Here is a 22,704-nt window from a genome sequence, read left to right on the forward strand (position 1 = left end):
GCTCTGTATTTGAAAATTCAGTGCCTTTGAGAGTCTAAAGAGAGGTGTAGATATAGCCAGTGAATAAAATGTACTCATACCTGTGTTTCGTTTCCCTATTTAAACTAGTATTATAATTTCATATTATTTTATGTCCTAAAGTAAGTAAAGTATTTCAGATTCTTTGTATGCTACCATGAGTTGTTTTAAGAAAATTGGAATGGGTTGTTTCTATTCTACTATTATATTTGTATAAAGCCAAAAAACATGCCATAGTTTCAGAAAGGGTATAGCCAACTGTGGAATTGTGTTGTTATGTGAATTCATAGTTTTAAGTTTTAGCATATCAACTATGAAGCCATAGCCAGATCTATCTTGAAGAATATCTCTTATAATTGTGGGCCCTATGTGTTTGGAGGACCAAGATTTTTCTTAAAACGAGTGTAGGTACATACACACATACATACGCACATAATTGAAGGACAATTTCCTGAGTTTATTTATGTCACATTTATCAAATGTTTTTTTTTATGAAACAGGCAGTGCTTTGGGGGCTTTAGTGTTAACAGTGAACAGTAGTTATAAAATCCTCATGTTTATGGTATTTATGTTTTAGTGGGGTATGCAGGTAATGTACAAATATAAAAAGCATATAATATCAGTGAGTAATAAGGGTTATGAAGAGAAAGCAAAATAAATATAAGAGTATGTCAGGAGATGTGCATAAATATGCTGTTTGCTATTTTGTGTTATGGAGTCAGGCCAGACTGGTTTGAGGAGGGAGCAGAGACCCAGTCAAGTGTGGGAGCTAACCTGGTGGATATCTGGTAGAACAATAATCCAGGCAGGGAGAACCACCAGGTCCTAAAGTGGGATCTTCTTTGCCATGCCGTGCTTGAAGGCCCGAAGAAAAAAAAAAGCAACAATGGCTAGACTAAGAGGTGGTAGAAAATGAGATTGGAGACATGCCAGTCATTAGATCATATTTTTAACAGGTCATTTTACAGACTTTGGATTTTATTCTCAATGTGACGTGGAAGGCTTGTAGGATTTTGAGCAAGGGAAACCAAGGAGGCAATATCAATGAATCTGCTTAATAACCCAAATATTTTTTTTATTATTATGGATTCAAAGATATGTTATAGGAAATCCACTATCTTATTTTTATGTGAAAGACTGTGATATTAATTACTAAATTAAAGACATACATATCTGAAAGCTAAGTCCTGTAGTTTTCATTGATTTATGAATACAAATGTAATAGTACTTTAGTAAAGTGAAATTTAATGCAGTCACTGATATTGAAATCAAAGCACACATTGTCTTTAAATTTTTTTTGAGTCAATTGGGACAAAAGTATGGAAGCCAGGAATACATTTGGAAATCTATCGTTTTCTGAGTGTGGCAATGTTGTGATTTGATAAGTTACCAGAAAAAAAGGTGTAAGGTGAGGAAGAGGAAAGACTTGTTTATTCGTGGTAATTGTTGAGCACTTCCTGCATGCCTAGCCTTAATAAATAGTTTTGGTTTAAAAATCATTGCAGCAAAATTGTCAGGAATAATAGGGTAAAAAAGAAATCTGTTATCATATTTGGATATTTTAACATTCCTTCTCACTCATGGTAGAACAATTATGTGGGAGAAAGATCAATGAAGATGTAAAAAATCTGAATGAAATTATCAACTACTTGACCTGATTAATATTCATAGACTATCCCTAACTACAAAACATACCATACTTTCAAGTGCATATGGAAGTAAATTAAGAATTAATATACATAATATAGATAATAGTGGCCTTATCTATTTGGAAATTTTAAGATGACCTTTTAGATAACCCTTGGGTCAAAATGGAAATTAGAAAATATTTCAAACTAAATTTTAATAAGAATTTAACACATAAATATCTGTAGATGCAACTAAAGCATTGCTCAGAAAGGAAGTTATAGTTTTACAATGCTAATGTTAGAAAGGAAGATATAAAATCAATATTCTAAGTATCTACTTTAAGAACTAATAAATAAAATAAATACCTCATGTGTAAATTCATTATAAGTAGTAAGATATTACTGTGCCAGTTTTTTAGATGAAAGGCATAGAGACGTTAAGAAACTTCCTTAAGGTCACAGAACTAAAGGAAGAGTCAGAATTTGGGGCCATGTCTGGTGGACATAGAATGAGAATTGTAGCAGTTTAGGTAAGAAGAGATATGGTATGTGCAGCTGTGAGTTAAGGGTGCCAAGATGAGCTGTGGTAAGAACCACAAGAAAGCCATAACTAAAAACAAACAGATACTCCCAGAGATACATACACAGGGCTGGGGCCCAGGGTGACATCCCAATTTTATATGCTGAATTCTTCAAAATATGAAGATTTTCTCTGTGCTTTTTAGGTATTCCATTGTCATAATCTTGCTCCTATTCTTAAACTTGAGATTAAAAAATAACTTTAATTCAAGATATTGTATAAGAAAACACTGTACTAGTTTGGATTAATTTTAATTGTTTGTGACAGAAAACTGCAAATCTCTATAGCTTAAATTAGGTGGAAGAGGATTCGTTTCTCATGTGAGAAGCCCAGAGGTAGGTAGTGGAAGGGCGATTGCAGTGTGAGGGGCTCAGGCTCCTTCTAGTTTTTTGCTGTGTTGTGGATGATTTTAATTCTCATGATTATCTAATGTTCTAAGATGGCTGCTGGTGCTCTAGCCATTGTATTCCTGCAGAAAGCTCTGAGGAACAGGGAAAGATGGGCATTTCCTATCTCTTTAATGCCATCTTTTATTTTTATTGAAATACAATTGACATTATATTAGTTCTAGAAGTACAACATAATGATTCATTATTTGTGTATATTGCAGATCGATTACCACTGTAGGTCTGGTTAACATCCATCATTATACAGTTACAAAATGTATTTTTTTGTGATGAAAATTCTTTTTAAGTTTATTTATTTTGAGAGAGAGAGAGAGAGAGAGAGAGAGAGAGAGAGAGAGAAGAGGAGGAGCAGAGAGGAGGGAAAGAATCCTCTAAGTAGGCTCCAAGGTGTCAGCATGGCCAGACCTCACAAATCGTGAGCTGAAATCGAACGTGAGTTGCTTAACTGACTGAGCCATCCAGGTGCCCCTGTGATGAGAACTTTTAAGATCTACTCTCAGCAACTTTTAGATATACAACACAGTATTATTAACTATAATCACCATGCTTTATATTACATCTCCATGACTTACTTTATACCTGGAAATTTGACATTTTTGACTCCCTTTTTGCATTTTTAATGCCATCCATTGGCCATTATTTACACCCTTGACTTCTCCTCAGCTGTGTCCACACATAACTGAGAGAAGGGGGCAAAGAAGTTCCTCCAGGCAGCCACATGCCAGCTAAAACTTGGAGAATTTATTGCTGTGGAGGAATGGAAGAATGAGTACAGGGAGTCAGATATCTGCAGTCCACAAATTTAGATGAGGAAAACTCATACAGACACATGGGTCTCCTGGGTGGCTCAGTCAGCTAAGCATCTGACTCTTGATTTCTGCTCATCGTAATCTCATGGTTCCTGAGATCGAGTCCCACGTTGCGTTCTGCACTTACAGCACAAAGCCCACTTGGGATTCTCTCTCTTTTTCTCTCTCTCTGTCCCTCTCTCACTCACTGTCTCACTACAAAATAAATAAATAAGCTTAAAAAGAAAAATAAAATTCATACAGACACAAAGAGCACATTGAACATAATGTAGCTATGGTTACCAGTAATTTTTTGTGTAAATCAGGAGTAATCATATCCTTTTGTTTCCATTGTTTGTGACCGCTTACAGCATTGCCAAATCAGATGGCAGAACTAAAATAGTCTGTTACTTTTTATCTCCTATTTTCCCCTCCCTCCGCAGGTATCACCACAGTCCTGACTATGACAACTCTGAGCACAATCGCCAGGAAGTCGTTACCTAAGGTTTCTTATGTGACTGCGATGGACCTCTTTGTTTCTGTTTGTTTCATTTTTGTTTTTGCAGCCTTAATGGAATATGGCACCTTGCATTATTTTACCAGCAACAAAAAAGGAAAGACTACTAGAGACAGAAAGCAAAAAAATAAGAGCTCGGTATGTTATAAAAATCTGTATTTTATAAACATCAACTTATTATAATAGAGATGGTGTTCTGAATACTCATGTTATACTTGCTTAGACAAATATGGATTCTTTTTTTTTTTTTCTACGTTTAATTATTTGTGGGACAGAGAGAGACAGAGCATGAACGGGGGAGGGGCAGAGAGAGAGGGAGACACAGAATCGGAAACAGGCTCCAGGCTTTGAGCCATCAGCCCAGAGCCCGACGCGGGGCTCGAACTCACGGACCGCGAGATCGTGACCTGGCTGAAGTCGGACGCTTAACCGACTGCGCCACCCAGGCGCCCCACAAATATGGATTCTTGAAGTACCCAACAAAAGATAAATAACATTAAGATGACACCAGAGTACCTAACATGGCCTACCAGGAGAGGTATATTAATAGTGCCCCTTGGAAAAGACTCTAAATCCCCTTGTAAAGGGTGGTTTCTTACATTGTGGATTTTCCCCAACTGGTAGATTTTTTGTACCCCCCAAATTATTTAAGATCTCTCTTTGATGCTACTTTTGTGTTAGGATTTTCACTTCTAACAAAAGGTGGCCCACAAAATTGATTTTTAGAGATAAAGAACTCTCTTTAATATTAGTATTCAGCTGTGTTTGAAAGTCATAGCTATGAAGTGTTTTTGATTCGCCTATATTTGTGCTCTCTTACTCCCCTTCCCTATCATGTATCTACCCCAACATACATCACATCAAATTGATATATTAGAAGTGGCTCTATTAATTTCAATATACTTAAGTATCGGATGACCAACTATAATCTATTATAATGGCAATTGTAACAACCTTCAAGTAATATCCAGCACTTACTGAGTATGCCAGGTATTTTATGTGCATGATTTCATTTATGTTCCTATGAGGACAAGTTCAGTGATTTGCAGAAGGACAGACAGCCTTAGGAACTGAAGAATCCAAGACTCAAACCTAGGTCTTTTTTGGTGCCAGAGCTGAAGCTTGTAATCACTCCTTGGTGTTTCCTGTTCTTATAGGACTCAGAAAAGTCAACATCTGTTCCTCCAGTATTGACAAAAAAAAAAAAAAAAAAAAAAAAAAAAAAAGGCCACTTTTTTCCTGATTCCAGGAAATGTTTTTTTTTTTTTTTCAAAGCGGATTTGTTCCCAAATACCTAAATTAACGAGAACAGCTATCCTGAGTGGCAAGCTTGTAAGCCTACCATAGAGCATATATAATAAGTCACGGAGTTTTCTATATTATCTCCTAACTTAGCAAGTTCTAGGATTCAATGCTTTTCTCCCCTCCTCCAAGTTTTCATTAATTTCTTTATCAAACTTTGACATCATTTTCAATTGTATTTTACTTTTCATATTACACTCCAAGGACCAAACCTATGTGTATTTGCTTTCAGTTTCCCGCAATATTCCAAGAAAGTGGAGCACATTGATGGCAGTACACATTTGATAACCTACATTGCAGAATTAGTCTGTGACTTTCTCAATTTGACTTATTTTAGCTTACCCATAGGACATAATATAACCCCTGAATGGATAAACCATCAGGGAGCCATAATGTCAATGTTAATATCCATTTGCTAAATTTTTAGGTAAAGAAAAATGCACGTTTTCTACCATTTTCCTTTAATCAAAGCCAAGCATCCTCTCTGGATTTTCCATTTCATCATTTACTCATCCATAGCTATGTTCAATGACTACTTTGAAAATTTTACTTCTGGAAACTGGATAAAAGGCAGGAAATCTATAATCTCACATAGATTCTCTAATTTCATTATAAAAATATACAATGTAGCGACTATTATTATATTATCAAAGACACTCAACCAAAAAGTGGCTACTCTAAGACTATAGCAAATCAGTTTGGCTATCACATTCACTCAGTAAACTTAACCATTGGAGTGCAAATTTTAAAATTATGATTTTTTAAAATAATTCATTCACCAAATATTTGTTAGGGACACCCATATCCTAGGCAATGTTCTAGAATTTAAGGGGAAACAATCTATACATTGGGTATTTAAAATTTAGCATCAGGCCCAGGAGGCAAAATAATAAACATGAAAAAATAAGGAATAAAAATTAAATAAGAGCTTTGAAGCACTAAATTTCAAACATTAAAAGTTAAATTGACATATATTGTTGACTACCTAGGTACAAAAATATTTTTATTAGAGCTATCCAGAATAAAGTTCTATAGTCTCTCCTTTCTGTTCAGTTATGTGATTTATGAGCTCTTTTAATAGTAAATGACATTTTGATTGAAAAACCAGGATCAGTAATCAAATCTGACTCCCTGCTTGGTTTTGTGTTCAACCATATGGTCTTGCTAATTGAGTAAATCAGATTGCACTTTCATGAAGAATAAACAGCTTTGCTTGCTGTCTCGAGTGCTCTACTTAATGGTTTTGTGGAGTCTGTTCTTTCTTCTGCCAGCCAGGACAAAAAATTGCATAACCTAGACCCAGAAGTCTTGAAGCATCTTGGCTTTACACCTTTTCAAATGTTTCGGTTGTTGTTGTTGTTGTTGTTGTTACTGTTCTCATCTTCCTGTTTTTCTTTTCCTTCCTCTTGTTCTTCCTCCTCTTTTTCCTCCTCCCCTCTCCCTCCTCCTCCTTCTCTCACTTCTCCTCCTTCTTCTTCCCCTTCTCTCTCTCTTCCTTCCATACCCCCACTTTCTTTCATAAACTCAAAATTCTGAGTCGTTTAAAACATAGCATTTTCCCCTTTTTGTTCTCTGAATGACTTATAGGAACAGTCAAGTCAGAACCAAAGACCTCGACTAGAGTCACTGAAAGATCAACATGTCTATTATTAAGCAAAACCAAAATCCCCTTCCGAGGTCTCTTTGCTTAACTGAATCTCAGATTATTTCAATTTATTTAAAAAAGCGATAATATTTGAATACAATAGATTTTTAGCTCCAATGACCCTCTTAAAAAACAAATTAATAATAATACTTTTTACCTTACTCTCCATGTGATACATTAGGCCTTTTCTCTATTTCCCTTCCTTTTTCTTTTCTTTCTCTCTCTCTCACTCTCTGTGTCTCCCCCTTTACCTCCCATCTTCCTTACTTTCTTCCGCCCCCTGCTTCCGTCTTTCCATATCTATTTCTTTCCTCTTTATTTTTTTTATTGTGAATATCATTGACATTTTAATTTGGCCCATATTTCCATCCCATATAATACATATTATTGTGTTTTTACTCATACTCATTAAGAACATGCTTCAGGTGTGTTTATGTCAACATCTGTTTTTTTTTTTTTAATCTAAGAGTGTTGTAGCATGGAATCCAGACTCTACGAAAGTAAAGGTCATAGAAATACAATTGTAGTAAGCCATTCATTATTAACTAAAGAGTAGTTTGTGTTGAAACTAGAATATTCATCCCATAGATTATTAGAAATCTCAGAAAACCATATTATACTTATATCAGGGGCCTGGAATACCCATCTGAGGAGAGACTTACTTATTTGTAATCTCTTAATTTGGTTAAAGTATGCAATCATGGAAATGTATTTCACCGATCATGGACAAGGCACTTTGGAGAGAAAAAACAATAGAATGTGTTCTTTGCTTTCATAGATCTTAAATGTAGTTATGGAAAAATATAATATACATGTAAACATAAGATAAAGTATAATACAAATTAAAAATAAAAATGAAGATAATAAGAGAATTAGCTCAGAAGACTGGGTTCAAATACTTTTTCAGAAGCAGTGTTTTCTATAGTAAATATATATTAGCATATTTTAAAGGAAATGTTCATATTGAAATAGAGAGAAGTACCATGAAGCCTGACCTATGTGGTTTATCCCTCGCATTGAGGAAATCCAGAAACACCAGGTGATGTGGTCTGTGAAACACTGACTTCAGCACACAGTGTGAGAGGAGGTTATGTTAATGTGAGTCACGATGGAGTGGGTGGTTTCCTTTCATTTCAGGTGTAAATAACTCACTCAGAAAGTTGTAAAGTAATGTTTTCAAAGGGGATTTGACAGAGAAAAATTCATAGGAAGTGTGATGTCATCGAATTCGTTCTTTCAAGAGTAAGTTACAAAGTTCAGGAGAACAAATTAGGAAGAATATTTAAGATAGAGAAAGAACCATGTGAGCCAAGATGAGTCTTATGTGAGAATAAGATATAGATAGAGTTATGACACTTATGAGAATAAGATATAGATAGACTGATATATGTTCCAAGCTGTATTGTCCAGTGCAGTAGCCATTGGCCATATATCGCTAGGTTGATTTAAATTGATTAAAATTAACCCAAATTTAAAATTCAGTATCTTAGTATCATTAGTCATATTTCAAGTGCTCAATAGCTGCATCTGACTAGTGACTACCATGTTGAACAGTGCAGACACAGGACATTTTTGTCATCATAGAAAATTGTACTGGACAGTGCTGGTCTAGAAAATAGGAATCTTAGGAAAGAAAATAACCTAGGTTGAGGATAGAAAAGCGGTATATGGCCAAGTTGTGGAAAGTCTCCAGTACCAAGCTAAAGAATTTATGTTTTGTACTGTCAGGACTGTTAAGCCATGAATGTTTTTAGGCAAGATGGCATATTTGTATCTATGTTTCTGAAAGACGATTAGAGGTAGCCTGGAATATACACTTGAATGACAAACAAGGCAGGGAGATAAATTTGGAAACTATTGCAATAGTTCAAGAAGTAATATATCACAGAGAGCAGGACCCAGGATATTAGAGTGAAGATAATGTGTGGGAAAGTTTTTGTTTGTTTTGCCCATAATCCCCACCCCTCAGCTCCTTCTCTTCAAATAAATGATCTTATTTTCAGTTAGTACATACCTATATAAATAAACATTCATCTACCTTTAAGAATACTGAAATAAAAGCCATACAAATACGCAGTTTCACAAATTATAAATCTTTCCCCTGATGGCATTTGGCAAAGCCTCTAGGAGAGAACATTTGATATTGATGAGATGTGAAATACAAGGTTATTTAAAATAACTGTAAGGTGTCAGTAGGTGTGGGATGTTGTCAACAGACGGCATAGCCATTTAATATCAGCTGTGACAATGGTCATATAAAGATCCTCGGGAGGTATATAAATGCCAACAACAGTAGCTCTTTGTTTTTTTAACCTTGATTTCCAAATAACACTCATATTTCTCTACCTACTTAAACCATCATAGATTATTATAGCTGAAAGGGACCAGATTAGTCACAAGTAAAAAAAAATCTCATTGAAAAAATTAATTTTAGGAGTGCCTGGGTGGCTCAGTCAATTAAACATGGAACTCTTGATTTCAGCTCAGATCATGATCTCACGGTCCATGGGATGGAGCGCCATGCTGTCAGCACAGAGCCTGCTTGGGATTCTCTCTCTCCCTTTCTCTCCGCCCCTTACCCACTCGTGCGTGCACATGCTCTTTCTCTCTCTCTCTCTCAAAAAATAAACTTAAAAAATTAAGTTTAATAATAAGTGCACAGTTGAACAAATCAAAAAGTATAAAATGTACAAGTGAAGAATAAAATTCTGTACCGTGAACACTTGCTCCTAGTCTTTAGAATTACCACATTTTATCATTTTGCTCTTACTTTCCTCTGATGATTATTTCCATTATATATCCGATTCTTAAGGTACCAAGTTTATTAAAGTTGTGACTCTTTGGTATAAAAGAAAAATATAGCTTTCCCACCATCTCCATCTTATGCTTTCCTTTAATATTTTATCTTCCCTTTAATAACTATTGTTGACTACTTCTCAAATTTCAAATAATACACTTAAATATCTACCTTTTAATTCATTATCACTAATTATAATGCCAATCTGATTATTATTTTTGATAGTAAATCTTTCTCTTTCTGACCTGAAAATTTTCATCTCATCTCTTTTTCCATGGTGTTAAAATTTCTGAGGGCCAATACACTCTCTGTTTTTTTTACCTCATTTATTTCATTACTTAATATTCCTATCTTCTATTTCTGAGAATTTCCTTGATTCTTTATTTCAATTATTTTCTGTTTTCTCCTAAATTCCTCATAGAATTCTTATTAGATACATGTAGGCCTCCTAGGTTAATTTTCCATGTGTTGCAGATACTCTTTTTTTTATCCTATTTTTTACTATCCTATTTGTTATTGATACATTCTTTGCCTGTATATTGTGGGCAACTTCCTTCCTTAAGATTTTATTTCACAATGTTTTAGATTTTTTTTTTCCTGAATTTACAATGTTTTCCTTAATTTCTGAGAGTTTTTATTTTCTAACTGTTCTCTATCCTGTTTTCCTTAAATGGATACAACTTATCTCTTTAAGTATTTCTGAGTGAACTAATGCAAAAGGTTAATATTCTCTTATGTTTCCTGAATTATTAGAATCAGTAATTCTAGCTGTTCATCTCCATGTTTTTCTTTTGTAGTGTTAGTACCTTGAAAGTTCACCTTGGAAGTTCTTGGCGATTTTTCTCCAATAGGCCCTGCAAGCTTGGCATGTCACTCTTGAATTTCCAAGTGTCAGATTTCACTTCCATGGTGGGGGTGAGGATGGGGACCACGACATCTTAGTGCTTCCAAACATGCACACATACACTCTAAATGATGATGAGGGTTTTACTAGGACATTCCAATACCAACTTCAGGAGCCCTAATCCTCCCTGGAGTGGCATGGGATGATCTGATGGTCGAAGTTTCAAGGTTCTAAACGTGAGCAGACATCAACCTGTCAGCATCTCTACTTTCTACATGCGTGGATGAGTGATGGTTCAGACCGCGGTAGCTATTCCGGAGATGGACAGTTCACAAAGGCCATGTTTTCCATTCTGTTTTATCATTCCCATTCTTCCTGCTTTAGAGTAAGCATCTCTGAAGCTTTGATGGGAAGAACAGCTCTTCCCCTCATGCTTCCATTTCCTGAGCCTCTTCCAAAATGCGGCTTCCTTTGGTCCACTTCGCTTGTTGGCTTGTTTTCACCTGTTCTTTGTCTTTCAGGAACAGCACAAACTCTGACATGCTGATTGGCCACTCAGCATCACTAAGATCCATCTCACGTCTGTTGTTAACACTGATGTGGATTTTTGTAGGTTTTGAAATGGATTTTATAAAAGTACAGTGTCTTGAGAAAACCTGTGCTCAGGCTGGCATTCTCGCATGTAAAGTTTTAAATGGGAAATTAAGGACAGTAATATTAGTCAGTGTTTCATAATATTGATAACATGACCTAATAATATTTCATATTCACATTATTGATATTTCATAACATTAATGATGTTAGTGTATGATACAAATAATAATATATAAGCATACATAAATATAATTTGTGCATAAATGTTTTATTTACTACTTAATAATATTTATTTGATATTAATGTGTCTTGATGCTTGAAATATATTTTGTATACCTATCTCCTTTATTAATATCTACATAGTGTAGTCCTTAATATATAACCAGACATACATATCTTTAATAATGAGACCGTGATCAATTTATTGTAATGTTAAGTTCAGCTATATTCTTAGTGACGTTTTCAAATAACAATATAATGGTATATTCTCAAAACTATATTATTTAAATTAAAAAAAATCTTTGATTATGTAGTTTATTTTTATATCATTTAACCTGATTTATTTTTTTAATTTTTTCAATTCTTGCTATTTTTGGGGGGGAACAGGACCTTTACTTGAGAAATTATAAGATGGGTAATAAAGTTGCACTTCAGATAAATGAGGTTTGGAATGTGCATGTTCTACTGATTAATTTTTTAGTGGTTTCCAGGTCACAATCTGTGTGTCAAAATATTTTATTTTATTGCTACTGTGTCAGCTCTTGGGATATTTTTCTCAGCACATATAAAATATATTTCTGTTCACATCCATCATTCATTAAAGTGTAGCTTCTTTCAATTTATGGACTTGTGGTGTTTTGAAGGACAGCAGGAAACTGGAAAATTGTCCATTTAAAGTGTCACTGCAATGGGGCGCCTGGGTGGCGCAGCCGGTTAAGCGACCGACTTCAGCCAGGTCACGATCTCGCGGTCCGAGCCCCGCGTCCGGCTCTGGGCTGATGGCTCAGAGCCTGGAGCCTGTTTCCGATTCTGTGTCTCCCTCTCTCTCTGCCCCTCCCCCGTTCATGCTCTGTCTCTCTCTGTCCCAAAAGTAAATAAAAAACGTTGAAAAAAAAAAAATTTAAAGTGTCACTGCAATAGAAGCTCTCCATGATTTTGAACACTACAGATTAGTCCATTTTTAAAATTAACCACTTGGAGTTTTTCTCCACCTTTGTGCACTTTAATGTTTAATCATCCCCTCATACACAACTGATATCTTCTAACAAACACACCGTCTTCCTATTTATGGCAGTGCTGAGGGATATTTGGAATGTATTTTGTGCCATATAACCTTGAAATTGCCTATTAACAAAGTTGTATTTAATTTTTTTAACGTATTTATTTATTTATTTTGAGAGACAGAGCGTGGGCAGGGGAAGGGCAGAGAGAGAGAGGGAGACACAGAATCCAAAGCAGGCTCCAGACTCCAGGCTGTCAGAACAGAGCCTGACGCAGGGCTCGAACTCCCGAACTGCCCCGGAGCCCCAAACAAACTTGTATTTTAATCAGTTTCCACTCTGATTAGCACTTGAACATATGTTATTTAAGTACTAAGTGACAAAGAAATGAATACCAACTTGCCTCATTTTGTACATAATTTTAGTGCTCCATTAAAGTTTCGAGTCTTAGTCAAGTATCCCCAAGTGTCAACCTGAAAAGATATGTCATTAACATTTAATAATATACTGCTTCTGCTTTTTATGATACATCCAGGCAAGTGGAGTCATGAATTGATTTGTGTTTAGGGCATTGCTCCTTATCTTTAGGCTGCACATTTTGTTTCTAATATTATGACTTGTGTGATGCATTTATCTTTTTAAAATATCACTCTATGTAATTATTTGCTACTTTTTACATCTACTGAATTTTAACATTTGGTAGTTTGGTTTCTATGTTTCTGTTGAAATAAAATGGATTTTAGTGTAGGTCCAAATTTTTTTAAATTCTCTTTTGTTTAATTTTTAAAATCTTTTCCATACAATATTTAATATTCAAGGCTTTGAGATTTGTCTCTTTCAAAATGCGGGATGAAAAAATGTAAACATTTCATTAGGAAGAATTTAGGATCAGGTTAAAATAATTTTTGTGATCTCAGTATTATATTTAGTGTTTAGGTAATAAAATTAATGATTCTTACAAGTTGTAGGATTTACATTTTAAGATAATCCCTGAATATGGAGAAGTTCTGAAGGAAGAGTTATGAAAACTGGAATCTTCATTAATATTTTAATTGCTGTTTTATTCAAGGGTTCATTAATTTTTTTCCAGTAACACTAAAAAAAATTTTTGACATTATTTATTATTGAGAGACAGAGAGAGAAAGAGCATGAGCAGGGGAGGGGCAGAGAGAGGGGGAGATACAGAATCCAAAGCAGGGGCTAGGCTTTGAGCTGTCAGCACAGAGCCTATTGGGGGCTCAAACTCACAAACCAGGAGATCATGACCTGAGCCGAAGTCAGAAGCTCAACTGACTGAGCCATCCAGGTGCCCCTCCAGTAACATTTTTTATAAGGTCCATGTTGTTGTTACTATTATTTTTCCTTAGCACGTCTTTTATACCAAATTGTGATATGTCTCCCCCAGGCATCAACACTAGCAATGGCAATAAGATTACCTATTGGCAGCTGAATACTTGTATGTTTCATATTTTGCTTTGTGCTTTATGCACATCATCTCATTTAATCACCAAATGGATCTGTGTACTACTGTGACTTTTGTACAGCAGAAGACACGGAGACAGAAGGAAGAGCACTAATTCCTGTTCGAGGTGACATAACTCTGCTGGGCAGAAATGGAATTGTTGACCAAACCTGTCTGACTCCAACGTGATTGCTTTAATGTCTCACAGTATCCTGGACTTCCTTGATTTTAAAATGTTAAAAAAATTTTTATTATATAAGTATTATTCAGAACCTGGTATCATAAAAAATTAATTTGATATGGGTCCCGCATGATCCTGATAAAAGTAGCTGCTATAAGTGGGCAAGATGGAGCACTTATCATTTAAATAAGCCATGTAATATACTCATCACAGCCATCACAAAAATCAGGTGCTGATATAATTCCAACTATGAGGCTAGCTATATTGGTAGAATGTACCAAATTTTGGACACAGTTGTCAAACAAAAACCTGAGTTTTTAACTCCTGCATGTTGTCTCTTCCAAATATGATGCCTTGCACTTATCCTCTACTACAAACCCTGTCCATGTCTTTTTTTATTCATTCACCGTTCTTCAAAGCTTTTCTGCATTATCAAAATTCCATCGTTGCTATTTCCTCTCATTATCACCAAAATAAATAAATTATGTAATATAATAGTAGCAAACAGACACTTAGAGAATTATAAATGTTTTAGTGTAAAATATATATTTTTGTTTTAGAATTAGATTCATGGTTAACAATATTTCGGTGGACCAGTTTTCTAAAGGTATACAATATATTAGACATTTGAGCGTTTTTTTTCCCTGAAAGGTCTTTGGAATGTATAATAATATTAAGTTATGTGTTACAAAGTAAATTATAATCTAAAAACGCATTAGGATTGAACACCTCTCCGATTTCTAAAAACTAAGATTATTTTTATTGCAGAGTTTGCCTTGAGGAGCCAAACTGATCTTTCTTTATGAGATTTTTTTTCTGAAAAACTCATTTATTATTTTACTCAGATGTCCCCTGGACTCCATCCTGGATCCACTCTGATTCCAATGAATAGCATTTCTCTGCCACACGGAGAAGAGGATTATGGGTACCAGTGTTTGGAGGGCAAAGATTGTGCCAGTTTCTTCTGCTGCTTTGAAGACTGCAGAACAGGATCATGGAGGGAAGGAAGGATACACATACGCATTGCCAAAATTGACTCCTATTCTCGAATATTTTTCCCAACAGCTTTTGCCCTATTCAATTTGGTTTATTGGGTTGGCTACCTTTATTTATAAATTCTGTTCACTAGGCAAAAACCATAAGAAGTTTAACTAAATCCGATAAAATCTACTACACTTCAGTAACAGGAAGTTTTAAATTTAAAATGCAGAAAACCAATGTAAAATTAAAACTATTAAAATGTAAAACTATTGAACCATTCTATGGCTTCAAAGGTAAATAAAGTAGCAGCTTTCATATTAATTTACTTAAATGTATGTAAAATAGATTAGTTGCAAAATTCAGTATATAAAATACTATTATATATTTTTACTTTAATCTTATTTATTTTACTTATATCCCATTAGGATTTTGAATTTGTTAAGTTCTGTGATTCATATTTTAAAGATGGATTACTTTAATTATTTTAATAATACTATATTTAAATATAATCTGTCCCTTTTTGTAATGGGAGCATAATCTCATGCCTAATGTTTATATAGTAATTTTTTGCTTGGAAAATATTGTTATTTTGATTTTTCTCATACTTTTTATTTCTATGCCCTGTTTGCAATAGAGCTAGTGACAACCATGATTTCCTGGCATTTCTATCCAGATGTTTTACTCCTAAGAACAAATTAAATTAGAAGAAAAGGCCAGTTTTTACCTTATTATAAGACCAGTTTTTAATCTGTATTTTAGTCAAGTCCATTTCCTGACACAATATTAAATAGAACTCTAGTTACATTTAGTTTTGGTGACTTACCAACTAGGATGGAAACCACCAAGGTCATTTCTTTTAAATACAAGGGGAAAATAAAATGTTACACTTATCATTTTATTCTCTGCCTCACAGCATTTATGAAGTATGAAGAAGTTAACACTGAAATGTTTGGATCTACCAAGACTGAAATTAAATACAGAAAGAATTGATTTTTTTCTTTATGCTCTACAAAAGCATTGCATTCTCTAAATTAACAAAACGTTGAAGAATAGTGCTTGTATATACTTATTGTGGATAAAGAATTATTATGTAACAAAGTGAGTAACAGTTCATATTGAGGATATGGGCTTAAATATGTATCATTAATAATTGCCGGACTAAAAACATTCTAGAAATATAGTTTTAGGTGCGTGTCATATATTGTCTTTTCCAGCTCCTACGTTTGGCTCCTGTCAGTTTTACATCTTTTTTATAAATTGTTATGATGTTCTCTTTTTTAAAAAAATGAAAGCAGGCTCAAAAATCATGTTAAAAGTAAAATTCTATTATAGGCATCTCTAAGGAACATGAGTGCGGGAGCCCTCTAACTTCTTAGAGATAAAAGCAGAGAAAGCCTCACTGTAGTGTTAAAGCCTGTTGGTTAATAGTTTCCCAAATGCCTCTTTCATGAAGAGGAGAGTTAAATTTAGGCTTTAATCATTACATTCTTGTAAATAGTTTGGCATATCAGTTGTTTATTAAGAACCCCATACTCATTCATCTAATTTTGGGGGAAATCACCAAAGTGATCTTGGTAATAACCTCCAAAAATAGTTTCCATTGCCAGGAGCAAGTATGAGGATAAAGAGTGCTGTGATCAAAGCCTAGCCTACGGAATGTGGAGGAAGCTCACACCTGTGCATTTGACACTAGTTTTTAGTACAGAAATTCCCCCAACTGGTTAGTGAATACATGAGTGAGGCTTTGACATGGTTATACTTATCTTTTTAGAATATATAGTTTTTTTCAAATCTAAATACATTTCATTGTGTGTTCCTTAGCTAAATCAGATTTTTTTTTTACTTTGATTATAAACCTCTGAAAAAAAAGTAAGCATGAATTGACTGATAATGCCCAAAATATCCACCGACACTACCTTTTTTGAATGGAGAGCCAAATTAAACTTTGGCCATGTATATATTCACGTACAAATTATTCACGTGTTCATTTTTATAACGTTGAGTATTGATGGATATTCTTAATGTGAACATTCATTTATGGATAAATGAAAAATGAAGTATCCATGGAGAATAAAACACTTCACTAAAATGTACTATGGCTATTTCTGTGTATTAAGCTATAACCTGTTCATTTTCATGAAGGCAATTTTAATTCTGGGATTCCTCAACTCTATCTGAGCATGACTGTATTTTAAAATACTTTAAAATGCTTAATATAAATAGCTTGGATGTTCTCATTGGTGTTCCATGAACTTGGCTTCAAATGTTGGCAATATTAAGAAGCGGAAATAAAATTGATGAAAATATGAAAGATGCTTTACTATATACATTCATTGTATATATCATGGAAACAAGCACTTTGCTTTCAAAGCAAGTGGCATTTTGAGCAGTTTAATTTAAACATGTAGATCAGAAAGAGAGGTGTACAAATCTTGGTATTTCTAAAAATGAGAATAAAAAGGGGGAAGATGCAGCTAGTCTCTTTTTACAAGAATTCGGGACGAACTTATTTTCAAAGGGAATGCAGTCTAATTCCTGACGGTCTCTTCCTCCAGGAAGTTTGACCATCTTGAAAAACAATTTTCGGGGGCTCCTGGGTGGCTCAGTCAGTTAAGCGTCAGACTTCAGCTCAGGTCATGATCTCACAATTCCTGAGTTTTGAGACCCGCATTGGGCTCTGATCTGACAGCCTAGAGCCTGCTTCGGATTTTGTGTCTTCCTCTCTCTCTGCCCCTTCCCTGCTTGCACTCTGCCTCTCTCTCAAAAATAAATAAACATTAAAAAGAAGAAGAAGAAGAAGAAGAAGAATGATTGATAGTACTCTCACATCAAGGGGCCCATAATTGTAAAATGTGAAATTGTATTCCAAGTCAATATTGTTGACTGTTATGGAGCCCTTGACAAGCCACTGTAAAGTCACAGAAACCATTACCAAATCACCGTCAAAAGCATTCCACATGGAGTTTTCAGACACAATTGACATGGTTTTAGTAAATACAAGGTCAGTTGTGCCTCTTTTGTGTTTGCATTTTAGAAGTGACATAACCTAATTCAAAATGTTTATGCAGCACTTTCTATGGACAAGGTCCTGATTTAGATACAGTGGGGAAGGTATAAAGATGAACTACCAAGAAACATATATGAGAGGATTAGTTATATAATTTAAGGGAGGGAGGGTAACTGGGAAACTTTCTAGAGATGGGAGCTTGCGAATTCACTATGTCAGTAGGTATGGGTAACTAGAGATCACACTCTCCAGTTGAGTAACCAACTCAATTAAAACTTCCATTTTCATTGAAAGTTAAGATGCATACATAGACAAAGATGAGGCTACAAAGCTGGGTCGGGCCCTATGGTAAAGGGGCAAGAATACAAATCTCAGTAGGCTGCATGGCATTCTAAATTCATGGAGAGTTCACAAAGATACCTAAGTACAAGAGACAGTATTAATACTGCAGAAGTTTCATCTTACCAGGGTCTGATGTTTGGAGTAAGAAAAGCCAAAGCCAGTTCTAAAGCAACTATAAAACATGAGGTGAGGGAGGATGAAGGTTAGTACTGCGGGGATAGACATTCAGGGGAGGAGGGGGAAGATAGCCCCTAAGTAAGAAAGGACAAATGGAGACATGAAGCTGTAATTAACAGGCAACATTAGAGTGACACCGTGTGTGTGTGAGGGGAGCAGGGGTCCTGTATTGAAGAGTACGGATATGTAAATAGATACTAAAACACTACAAGGATGCATTACAATCTTGTTTGCTGTTACTTTAAACATTTTAATCAAATGTCATTTTTTTCTATTGATCTATGTTTTTACCATATTAGGGATGAAGAACAAGAATAATCTCCTGAAGTACATATCACAAAGAAGGTCTACTAAGATTTATTATTATTGTTATTATTTAAATCTGTTTCTCATTACTAGGGATTTCTCTTCAGATAATTTTCTCTTCTTTCTGAGGAAGAAAAAATGTATTTGGGCAAAGAATGGAGGAAAATGGGGAATAGAACTAGGCTGCTGTGGGACCAGACAAATCCAGGAAGTTGATTTGTATTCTCAATTTCTGAAATATTTGTCTCAAAATGAATAAATACATTTTTATTGTTGGACAATGACATGTACCTGGACCATGAATAGTTTGAATGTGAATAGTTAAGATAAGCCTGTGATAATTATAATGCAATTAAGCAGAAAGGACTAATGAACAGATTTACAGACATGGCTGACCTAAATGGAAATAATTTGGATTTCAGTAAGTTCCTGTAATAACAGTTATTTGAATCCATTAAGTGTATGCAGTCACTCCATATAATAAAAGTTTTATGGCTTGTGGTTGTAATGGCTCCTGTTGTCTGTCTCTGCTTTATCATTTTGGGGAGCATTTTGTGAGTGTAAGGCAAAGTTATCTCAACTTTTCAAAGTATTGTGTGCTTTCATGATCCTAAGGGCAAAAAAAAAGTCAGTAACTTGTAATAAAAAAAAAGTTACTTTCTCTTAAAATGTGTTTTATAAAAATAGTTTTCATATAGATACATCCCTTTATTGTTTTATAGTATATAATCATGACTTTAGCAATGAAATTAATTTCTGATCAATGTTGTTTCATATTTTTCCAATTAGGAAATTAAATGTAAGGGTTTCCCTTTGACAGAGAGTTCTGAAAATGAATTGAACTTTAAAAAAGTAGATAAGGAGAGCTCGTATTTATGCATGCTTTTCACTGCAAAGGCTATGAATTTCTGGATTCTTCTAAACAACTTGTGACTTCACCCTAATATGAACTGCCTGATATGTTTCCCCAGGTGAGTCAGTGAGAGCAATATATATTGCATGGATTGATACCCAGGCCTTTCCAAATACCCCATGTTATGAAAATGTCTTATGTTATTTGAGGAAATAGTGCAGGAAAATTAAAAGCCAGAAAATCAGCAAAGTGGGTATTTCCTGCTGCATCTTGCAGTCCTCTGTTCTCTGCCACCATGGTCCAGTACTTTTTTTTTTTTGAAGCCTTTTTTTTATGCATCTTCCTTCAGGGCCAATGTTGTTTCCATAAAATGCTGAAGAAGATGGAGGAGGATTTTTTTTAAAGCTTCTTTTCTGTTATTTAAATTTTATTTTATTTTATTTTATTTATTTTATTTTATTTTATTTTAAATATTAAATTTATTGTCAAATTGGTTTTCATACAACACCCGGTGCTCATCCCAACAGGTGCCCAAAGATGGAGGACAATTTAATGTTACCTGAGCACCTGCCATTGTCTGGAACTTCAAGCATTATATATTAATAATATAGTATTCACAGCAAAGAGCTCTATTTCATAGATGGGAAAAACAAGCTAAGAATATTAGATTCATACTGTAACCTGAAGTTAAATGCAGGGACCTTTATCTTTCAATTACATGGAACTACTCTGATGACAAAATGGTTGTTCATATTCCAACACTAGAGCGGGTTTCCTTCTCCAAAGAGGAGTTTAGATCTAAAGCACAGCCACTCACCTCTTCAAAGCACAGAAACACCCTATAATTTAGTAGGAGCATGATCTTCATCAGCTTATTTGTTATTTCTAATGTGAACTTCATTTCGGCTGAAATGTTTGAAATATGTACTGAAAGTGTTCTGAAAAAGTCTCTGGCCATCCAGTCAAATATAATACAGAGTACTGACTTTTTAGAAAAGGAGTTGGCAGACGATGGTCACAGCACTGGTGATTTGAACACAGCCTTTCCCATCCGTGTACATATTATCTACGGTTACATTTGCACTGTAATAGCAGAGGTAGGTAGCTGTAACAGAAAGCAAGTGGCCCATATAGTGTAAATATTTTTCTCTGGCACTTTACAGAGAAGGTTGGCCAACTTGTATTTTTGAATAACTTTACTTGTGGCATTTAAAAAGGGACCACATTTTATTTTATTTATTTATTTATTTTAATTTTTTTTCAACTTTTTTTTAAATTTATTTTTGGGACAGAGAGAGACAGAGCATGAACAGGGGAGGGGCAGAGAGACAGGGAGACACAGAATCAGAAACAGGCTCCAGGTTCCGAGCCATCAGCCCAGAGCCTGACGTGGGGCTCGAACTCACGGACTGCGAGATCGTGACCTGGCTGAAGTCGGACGCTTAACCGACTGCGCCACCCAGGCGCCCCAAAAAAGGACCACATTTTAAAAAAGGCCTTTTCTTAATTTTCTTTTTAATTTTAATTTTAAAGGAAAATAGTCTTGGCTGAAAAGAGTTTTATGGGAAATAAATGCAATTAATCGCCCTCCAGTGTACTTTAAAGTTTCAGCTCCTCTCAAAGAGACACTAATCGAAGCTATGTTCTCTTATTTAGAATTTGTAAAAAAAAACATGCTGTAAATCTGTTTTATTAATGGAAATACATGCTTCCTCATAATTGTGTCAATGTTATTTGAAACAGATAAAGTAGATTAATCTAGAAAGAAGATTGCTGTTTCTGTTAAAATTGACACAAGATGCTTTAAGTAAAAGAAAAGTGATAAATGCAAATCTTAAAGTAATTTTAATATTTTCCCTCTTGAGACAACATGAAGTATGTTTCCTCATTAAAATTGTTTGTGTCAATATAAAATCTTGCTTTTAACATTTTTCACAGTATTAAAAATCTAAGCAGCCCTTTCTGAATAATTTCACTGGGATAAATATTTAATTTACTTTGCACATTACTCATGTACTTTCCCTCCACATTTCAGGATGTGCACTTTAATTATTAAAATTTACATTTCAAATAGTCACAAGGAGTAGTTTGTTAAAAAGTGCACATTCTGAATAAAATAGGAAAGCTTCTTTAAGATAATACTATAAGAAACTTTAAGATAATAAGAAACTTTAGTAACCTACTACATGTTGACATATTCAACATTTACCATAAACCAAATTCTTAATATTGTTTCAAGTACACCACTAAAGTTTTCTTATATTCATACTAAGATTGAGATTTTTAATTATTTTTTAGCTTCTAACCTTCAAATTATTGTGCCAACATTTCTTCATTCTGATTTGTCTTTTTAAATGATTACTCATAATAAACATTTTGACAACCTCACTTTACACTAATATGAATAATTAATATTAGCCTACTGCTTTACTGCACAAGCTTCTTTATATTAATGATCTCAGCTGACCATTAGCAAAGTCTATGGGATATGAGAGACCAATAGTAAGCACTCCATTTGGCAAACAAAACAATAGTGAACCAGACACTGTGGGAGATCTAGTCAATAACACGCATCAAGCTCAAGCCTTTTTCTTATAAATTCTGTGTTACAATGTAAACTCCAAATTTTAAGAAATTTAAGAATATTTATTCTAAGAATAAATACAATATTTAAGAAATATCGTAAAAGAAATTGAACCATTTGTACAGCATGGATAATCCCACCCATCTTCCCTAACTCTGTCTCTCTTTTTGTAAGAAAATGTATTTCCACCTCAGTGTTTTTGATGTGTTTTTCATTATGGTCCCAAAAAGAGAATAATGAGATATTGGAGTTGTGTCATGTGAGAAGGATTTAATAAAAGGATAATTTATGAAAGTATGGACAAGTATTAGAAAAGTTCCCAAGCATCTTCCAGAATCCTGAAACTAATTATAGAAGGAGGAGCTGGTGCTAAAGGACCAATGGTAGGGGAAAAGGCAGGAAGCTAGAAAGAACTATCTGTGGGCCAAAAGACATTTGACAGGCATTGTGACCTTCAGCTGAAGGACACTG

General features: G+C 34.5%; 1 protein-coding gene across 2 annotated transcripts in view; it reads left to right on the top strand.

The window, feature by feature from the left end:
* Positions 1–17,275, top strand: part of GABRG1 (gamma-aminobutyric acid type A receptor subunit gamma1) — a 66,023-nt gene extending 48,748 nt beyond the window's left edge. Inside the window, exons 8-9 of one of the 2 annotated variants that reach the window (XM_043572741.1) lie at positions 3,865–4,076; positions 14,829–17,275. In XM_043572741.1, the coding sequence (XP_043428676.1) occupies positions 3,865–4,076; positions 14,829–15,098 (482 nt within the window). In that variant the 3' untranslated portion in view covers positions 15,099–17,275. Of the gene's footprint in view, positions 1–3,864; positions 4,166–4,395; positions 6,479–14,828 lie in introns of those variants that run through there. The other variant, XM_043572742.1, reaches the window with a different exon arrangement.
* Positions 17,276–22,704: the final 5,429 nt, after the last annotated feature.

This window comes from Prionailurus bengalensis, chromosome B1 (assembly GCF_016509475.1).
Source record: "Prionailurus bengalensis isolate Pbe53 chromosome B1, Fcat_Pben_1.1_paternal_pri, whole genome shotgun sequence".
Lineage (NCBI taxonomy): Eukaryota > Metazoa > Chordata > Mammalia > Carnivora > Felidae > Prionailurus > Prionailurus bengalensis.